The sequence below is a fragment of the Larus michahellis genome, chromosome 18 (assembly GCF_964199755.1).
Source record: "Larus michahellis chromosome 18, bLarMic1.1, whole genome shotgun sequence".
Taxonomy (NCBI): domain Eukaryota; kingdom Metazoa; phylum Chordata; class Aves; order Charadriiformes; family Laridae; genus Larus; species Larus michahellis.
The window spans coordinates 7,576,484-7,584,875 of record NC_133913.1 but is presented as its reverse complement, the minus strand read 5'-3'; the positions used below and the strand labels follow the sequence as shown (position 1 = coordinate 7,584,875).

General features: G+C 54.3%; 1 gene segment (V, D, J or C); it reads right to left on the bottom strand.

Annotated features, from left to right (window-relative positions):
* Nucleotides 1–6,076: 6,076 nt before the first annotated feature.
* LOC141732624 (T cell receptor alpha variable 4-like) lies at nucleotides 6,077–8,392 on the bottom strand. The segment is given in 3 exon segments: nucleotides 6,077–6,115; nucleotides 7,136–7,485; nucleotides 8,341–8,392. Coding segments are annotated over 3 exon segments (441 nt in total).

Here is an 8,392-nt window from a genome sequence, read left to right as displayed (position 1 = left end):
CCCGCCTCTTTGTGGAGTGAGAGAGAGTCAGAAAACCCCCTCCCAGCCCCGAGATAACAGAGCTGCCGGAAACAACGCTGTTGGGGGAGCCAAGGAAGAAGCGGGGAAGAGCAGAGGTCTGTTCTTCCTGTGCCTCAGATGCTGCTTCTGGGTTTCTCCCTCCTCCAGCAGCAACACCTGTGGCTCCCTCAGCCAGTGGCATTCTCAGCCTGTCCATGTTTTGTGTCCCTGGGGGCTCTGCGTGTCCCAGTGGTGGGAAGAGGCTGTTCCCAGTGAGCTCACAGTACAGTCCCCACCTCCCCAGTTACAATCCCCTGCTCTTCTGCACACGCACTGCTGGGCCATTTGTGACGTTAGGGCTTTACTCCTCAATGAGGTTTCATATTTTCTCTCTGTGCTCCTCAGTTGTGTAGGATGTTGCTGTTTCTTTTGGGAACAGAATTCTCTTCTGTTTCTCTCACTTCTCCCCTTTCTTTCCTCATCTGCTTGGGAACAATGCCTCTCCCCCAAATTCCCCCAGTTAGGAAAGGAACCCTCCTGTGCAGCAGCCCCGGGCTTCTGGCCGTGTCCTGTTCTGGTGGGATCCAGAACTGCTCTTAGATGTCACAAACCCAGAGATGACAAGGACAACCTACTTCTACTCTAGGGAAAGGGTGAGGGGTCAGCAGGGAGCAGGATGAAGATGGGTGGGTCACCCCCACTCCGAGGGAGAACATGGGACACCCATTGGGGTGCTGCACTGCGAGGGCTGTGGATAGGGCAGCCCTGCGCCCACAGCTGAAAGGGCATGTGAAGGGGTGGGGGTACTGCAGGTGGGGACCCCTTCTCCCACCACCTTTCCACATGAAGTCCAGAGTGATCCCATGCACCACTCACGGCAGAGAGAACCAACTGCTCATTGTCGTTAAGTTAACCTGACCTGAGTAGGCCCCGACCTGTGCTATGCTGAGCTGTATATATCACTTGGCAAACTTGGCAACACTGCCACAAACATGGGGACTTCAACTTCCCAGATGTCTGCTGGAAATATAACACAGCAGAGAGGGAACAGTCCCGGAGGTTCCTGGAGTGCGTGGAAGACAACTTCCTAACGCAGCTGCTGAGGGAGCTGACTAGGGAAAGTGCCCCACTGGACCTGCTGCTTGTTAACAGGGAAGGTCTCGTAGGGGATGTAAGGATTGGAGGTCATCCTGGGCAGAGTGATCATGAAATGATAGAATTTTCAATTCTCGGTGAAGCAAGGCGGGGAGCCAGCAGAACTGCCACCTTAGATTTCCGAAGGGCGGACTTTGGCCTGCTTAGGAGCATGGTTGAGAGTGTGCCTTGGGGGACAGTCCTGAAGGGCAAAAGTGCCCAGGAAGGCTGGTCTTACTTCAAAGAGGAACTCTTAAAAGCACAGGAGAAGGCCATCCCCAAGCCCCAAAAAACGACCAGACAGGGAAGTAGACCAGCCTGGCTAAATAGAGAGCTTTGGCTGGACCTCAGGATGTCCTGGTTCCGGCAGGGATAGGGTTAATTTTTCCTAGTATTCCATGCCATGTGAGCCATGCCCACCCTGAGCTGCTGGGGGAGGGGGCAGGAATTTGCTGCTTAGATTGGGCTGGGGTGTCCAGGGTCTGGTTGGTGAGCGGCAGGGAGCAGGGGTTCCGTCATCGTGTTTGTATATTCCCCTATCCGTGTTATTGTTGGTGTTTGCTTGTTCCCTTTGCTGTTCTGTTAAACTGCCTTTGTCTCAACCCAAGAGTCTTGCCTTTTTCTTCTGATTCTTCCTGTATTGGGAAGACCCGAGCGAGTGGCACGTGGTTCTTTGTTGCCGTCTGAGGCCAAACCACGACACAAGAAAAAAAGGAAAGTTTATGATCTTTGGACAAGGGGGTTGTCTACTTAAGAAAAATGCCGAGATGTAGATAAGCCATGCAGGGCAAAAATTGAAGGGCCAAAGCTCAAGCAGAACTCGTCTTGGCCACCGCAGTTAAAGATAACAAGAAGAGGTTCTTTCAGTATATCAATAGAAAAAGGAAGACTAGGGAAAATGTAGGCCCACTAACGAATGAGGTGGGCGCCCTAGTGGTGGAAGACACAGAGAAGGCAGAGCTACTGAATGCCGCCTTTGCTTGAGTCTTCACTGCTGAAGCTGTCCCTCATGAATCCCAGGCCCTGGAGGCAAGGGGGAAGGTCTGGAGAGAGGAGGAGTTTTCCCCAGTAGGGGAAGATCAGGTTAGAGACCACTTGGCCAAACTGGACATCCATAAGTCTGTGGGCCCTGACGAGATGCACCCGCGAGTGCTGAGAGAGCTGGCACATGTCATTGCTTGGCCACTCTCCATGATCTTTGAAAGGTCATGGAGAACAGGAGAGGTGCCTGAGGACCAGAGGAAGGCCAATATCACTCCAGTCTTCAAAAAGGGCAAGAAGGAGGACTCAGGGAACTACAGACCGATTAGTCTCACCTCCGTCCCTGGGAAGGTAATGGAGCGACTCTTTCTGGATGTCATATCCAAGCACGTTCAGGAGCAGGAAGTTATTGGAAGTGGCCAACATGGATTTACCAAGGGTAAATCGTGCTTGACCAATCTCATAGCCTTCTATGGTGTTATAACTGGTTGGCTGCATGAGGGCAGAGCAGCAGGTGTCATCTACCTTGACTTCAGCAAGGCTTTTGACACTGTCTCTCGTAACATCCTCCTTAGGAAACCGAGGAAGCGTACACTAGATGAGGGGACTTTGCAAGGCTTTTGATACTGTTTCCCACAGCATTCTCCTGGAGAAACTGGCTGCTCATGGCCTGGACAGGTGTACTCTTCGCTGGGTACAAAACTGGCTGGATGGCTGTGCCCAGAGAGTGGTGGTAAATGGAGTTAAATCCAGTTGGTGTCCGGTCACAAGTGGTGTCCCCCAGGGCTCGGTGCTGGGGCTGGTTCTCTTTCATATCTTTATCAATGATCTGGATGAAGGGATCGAATGCACCCTCAGTAAGTTCGCAGATGGCACTAAACTGGGCGGGCGTGTTGATCTGCTTGAGGGTAGGTTGGCTCTGCAGAGGGATCTGGACAGGCTGGACCGATGGGCTGAGACCAGTGGTATGAAGTTCAAAAAGGCCAAGTGCCAGGTCCTGCACTTGGGTCACAACAACCCCATGCAGCGCTACAGGATTGGGGCAGGGTGGCACGAAAGCAGCCCAGCAGAAAAGGACCTGGGGGTGTTGGTTTACAGCTGGCTGAATATGAGCCAGCAGTGTGCCCAGGTGGCCAAGAAGGCCAACAGCATCATGGGCTGTATCAGGAATAGTGTGGTGAGCCGGGCTAGGGAAGTGATCATCCCCCTATACTCGGCACTGGTGAGGCCCCACCTCGAATACTGTGTTCAGTTTTGGGCCCCTCACTACAAGAGGGACATTGAGGTGTTGGAGCGTGTCCAGAGAAGGGCTAAAAGCCGGTGAGGGGTCTGGAGGACAAACCTTATGAAGAACGACTGAGGGAGCTGGGGTTGTTTAGCCTGGAGAAGAGGAGGCTGAGGGGAGACCTTATTACCCTCTACAACTCCCTGAAAGGAGGTTGTAGAGAGATGGGGGCTGACCTCTTCTCCCTGGTGACAAGTGATAGGATGAGAGAGAACGGGTTCAAGTTACATCAGGGGAGGTTTAGATTGGGTATTAGGAAACATTTTTTCACTGAAAGGGTTATTAAACATTGGAATAGGCTGCCCAGGGAAGTGGTGGATTCACCATCCCTGGAGGTGTTTAAAAAAAGAGTAGATGGGGCACTTAGGGACATGGTTTAGAAGTGGCTTTTGTCAGGGTAGGCTAAAGGTTGGACTTGATGATCTTAAAGGTCCCTTCCAACCTCACCAATTCTATGATTCTATGATTCTATGATTCTATGATTCTATGACAGTGAGGTGGATTGAGAGCTGGTTGTGTAACAGGACCCAGAGGGTTGCGATTAATGGAGCAGGGTTGAGTTGGAGGCCCACAACCAGTGGTGTCCCCCCGCGGTCAATACTTGGACCAGTATTGTTCAACATATTCATCAACGACCTGGAGGAGGGGACAGAGTGTATCCTCAGCAAGTTCACTGATGATACCAAACTTGTTGGGGTGACTGACACCCCAGATAGATAGCCGTGCTGCCATCCAGTGTGACCTAGACAGGCTGGAGAGCTGGGCAGAGAAGAACCTAATGAGGTTCAACAAGGACAAGTGTAGGGTCCTGCACCTGGGGAGGAAGAATGTCAGGCACCAATATAGGTTAGGGGTGGACCTCCCGGAAAGCAGTTCTGGAGAAAAGGATCTGGGGGTCTTGGTAGACAGCAAATTATCCATGAGCAAGCAATGTGCCCTTGCTACCAAGAAGGCCAACAGAATTCTGGGCTCCACAGGGAAGAGCGCGGCCAGCAGGGCAAGGGAGGTCATTCTCCCCCTCTCCTCTGCACTGGTGAGGCCAGAACTGGGATAATGCGTCCAGTTCTGGGCTCCCCAGTACAAGAGAGACATGGAACTACTGGAGAGAGTGCAGCGTAGGGCAACAAAGATGAGTGAGGGATTGGAGCACCTCCCTTCTGAGGAAAGGCTGAGAGAGCTGGGACTCTTTAGCCTGGAGAAGAGAAGGCTGAGGGGAGACCTTATTATGGCATACAAGTATTTAAAGGGTGGGTTGAAGGAGGATGGTGCCAGACTCTTTTCAGGGGTTCCCAATAACAGGACGAGGGGTAACGGGCACAAGCTGGAACATAGGAAGTTCTGATCAAATATGAGAAAAAACTTCTTTACGGTGAGGGTGACAGAGCACTGGAACAGGGAGGTTGTGGAGTCCCCTCCTCGGAGACTTCCAAGACCCGCCTGGATGCAGTTCTGAGTAATGTGCTCTAGGCAATCCTGCTTTAGCAGGGGAGTTGGACTAGATGATATCTAGAGGTCCCTTCCAACTCTGAAATTCTGTGATTCTGTGAAACACATCCTTGTCTAGATCTAGAAGTGAAATGCTGTGCTTTCTTTTGCTGAACAGCAGAAAGTGGGAGTGGTTTATTTCTAAGGGAATGCCATGAAAACTCCAGAGATGACAATGCCTAAAATGAATCTCAGCATGGGCAGAATTTGCACTGTGTGCCTAGGCCCACCTTGATCTCCGCCTCATGCTCCATAACTCAGGATTCACAGCATCTGGAGGGACATAACCTCACCCGTCCTACCCCCTTTACCTTCTTGTCTTATCAAACAGTCTGCTGTCGGGCAACAGGAGGCTGCAGGCTGTTTTCCTGCTTTTTGCTCCTTCTGGAGATCACAACCAGACAAACTGCCCCAAACACGGGAGGAGTGTCCGTGGTGAACTTCTCCTGCCTTCCAGTGACCAGCCGGAGACAGGGTCCTGCACCCACCTCTCCTGGGGTTGGAGACAGGCCCTTTTGTAGCCCGCAATGTGCTCCTTTTCCCTTGGCACTAGCTGAAAGGAGGTAGAACCAGGAGCAGCCAAAACGCAACAGGAAACGGGTGCCTGTCTCCCTGTCCCCATAGGCATATTATTGGCCTTCTTCCCAGGCCACGGATGAGGCCCTTCAAGGGAAACAAACGTCCCTGGAAAGAGCATCTCCTACAAATATCCTACCCAGAGTCAGGCACACCACCTGAGACATCAGGTGTGCTGAAGACATCTGGCACAATCGTCTTCATCACAGACATCTATTCCCCATCCCTTCAGGTATTCTGGTTACTTCTTTGCCTGGGGATGACCCCCTCCAGAAGGGTAAGAAAAGAGGATCATCTTCTAAACTCAGGGGTGTTTTTGCCTACGAGGCAATAAAATGCCTTGTGGATGAATTCTGGATTGTGCATGACATGGGATGCTTAAGAGAAGCAGCAGAGACAGTGAAAGGGAAGGATCAAGGCAATTTGGCCAGGAGCAAGCATGGGAAGACAGATGGAGAAAGAGGTGAGAGGGGCCAATCCCATGTGACCATGATGCGTGTACTGACCTGGCCATGCCTGTTGCTCTACCTTGTTTGTCACCTGCCAAGAGTTGCCTGGAAACATGGTTATCAAGTCCAGATAGGACAAGAAGCTAGGCTGATCCTTCACTCTTCCTCAGAAGCCTCTGCCCATGGGCTTGACCATCTCTGTCAGCTATTCGAGCCACACAGGGTTCCCCAGGGACTGGCTGGAGCCCACGGTCTCTTGCCAGAGGCTCCTGCCAGCTCTCACTCCCCTCAGACCTCCAGCTCCTGAGAGCAACTCAGCAAATCCCATTCTGACTCACTCCTCAAGGAGGAACCTGGCATGCCTTGAGGCTGTGCTCAGTGTGTCCAGGCTAAGCATTTTACCATGTCTCCTGGGCCTCAATTCCAAAGGTGCTGAATCCTGTCAAACAAGCTCATGGTCTCAACACTGAGGCCCTGTGGGGAGCGCTTGAAGGTGCCTCTGACCTTGACATGCCCTTCTCCGGCTGCTGGGGAGCTTCAACTCCTGACCTCTGCAATGACTTTGTAAGGCTAGCAGGAACATTATGAAAGATCTGCGAAAATCTGGAGCTGGAGGACTCAGTTTTCAATTGTATATCTGAGCTTTCAGAGAGTAACACAATAAGAAACCCTTTCTGGCTGTCCTTTTCTAAGGACCATTTGGCATTGGCAACTGCGCCCTGGAGTCCCCATGGTCGCAGAGCAGACGAAAGCAGCTGCTCAGGGTTCCCTCGGCATCCTCGTGGGGAAAGTCAAAAGGCCGAGAAGAGGCCCTGTATGTTCCATGTCAGCAGTGGGCGGTCCGTGCGGCAGGAGCGAGGGCTGGGCGGCTGCCCGTGGGCAGGAGGATCTCTGCCGCCCGCCGCCCTGTGCAGAGCAGAAAGGTGCTGCTCCCGGCCGGGCGCCAGCGGGGCCGGCGGCTGCCATCGCTCCTTGCCGGGCCCCGCCGGACACGGCCAGCGCTCCGGGCACCATTCCTGCCCCGGCGGCGGCGGCAGTTTCTGGGGGGGATTTCTGTGTGCGTCCCGCTGGGAGTGCGGGGTTGCGGGGCCAGGGCCGGGGCCGGTCGGGCGGGGGAAGCGGCCCGGGGCGCGGGGCCAGTTGGGGCGAGGCGGCCCCGGCGGGCGGAGCGGCAGCGCCCCCTGGCGGGCCCATCCGGGGCTGTCCCCTCGGCCCCGACACACACGCCCGGCCCCGCCCGCGCCGGTTCCTGCCCGGCCGCAGCCCCGGCTCCTCTCCCCGTGTCTCCCAGGGCGCAGTAATACACCGCCGCGTCCCCGCGCCGGGGCCGGGCGAGCCACAGGGCGCTGGAGCGGCGGTCTGCCGACACCCGCAGCCGCCCCGGCGGGTCCCGCAGCTCTTTGGAGTCTTTGAGAGTGCTCAGGAGCAGCGCGGGGCCTCGTCCCGGGAGCTGGCGGTACCAGTGGATGGAGTCGTAAGGCTTTATGTTGGGGTGCGAGCAGTTGATGCTGATGCCGATGCCCTCGGTGGTCTCTGCTGACGGCTCCTGCAGCACCTGGGCTCTGCCCACAGCCACTGCTGAGAAAGTATAAGAAAAGGCCAAAGATCACCAAAGATCCCTCAGGTCTGATGGCTCTTTTGCCAGGAAAATCGTCAGAAAGAGTGGCATGTGGATAGTGCTGCACTGGAGCAAATGGGGACCAAGTGGGCATCGAGAGTGATCCTCGTGTGGGTTTGTGGAGCAAGGGGACAAGTCTGCAAGGGACTTTGTAATGGATGCATACAGAGCTAGAATGAAAGCCAGGTGGAGGGATGGATGCATGGGTGGATGGACGCATGGGTAGCGAGAAGAGGAGGAGACAGGAGAGTTGGATGTGCTACAGTGAAGGATGAAGGGCTGAACTGAGAAGAAGAATAAATGCAGAAAGCACAGAGGGATGAGAGGATATATGGAATAATGGCACGGTGCAGAAAAGACAATTTGTGGTTATGGATATGAAGGAAGCAGAGGGAAAGATGAGAGAGGGGTCTCGAGGAGTAGGAAGAGGCTTTGGAGATGGTAGATGCATGGAGAGATGAGTCAGAATATGAGTGCGTGAGTGGATAAAGAGCAGACAGGGAGAGGGCTTGTTACAGTGAAGGAGAGAGGTCTATATTGAGGGCAATAAGAACTGCAGAATGCACAGGGGAAGGAGAGGGTGCATGAAAAATCAGGTGTACATGCAAGGAGTCTCGTACCGACAGAGGTGGGGAAGAAAGAGGAAGAACAGAAAGAGGGGACTCGGGGGGTTGGGAAGGGGCACAAAAGATGGCAAACGCAGGAGGGGGAAAGAGAGGCTGAAGAAGGAGAGGGAAGAGTTGGTGCTGGGCTTCCCGAGGAACATCCCAGGCGCAGCCCTGGCCCCATCCACCGCCGCCAGCCCCACGCACCCAGCAGCAGCGCGGCCAGCCCTGCCAGCCCTGCGCCCCGGCACCGCCGCAT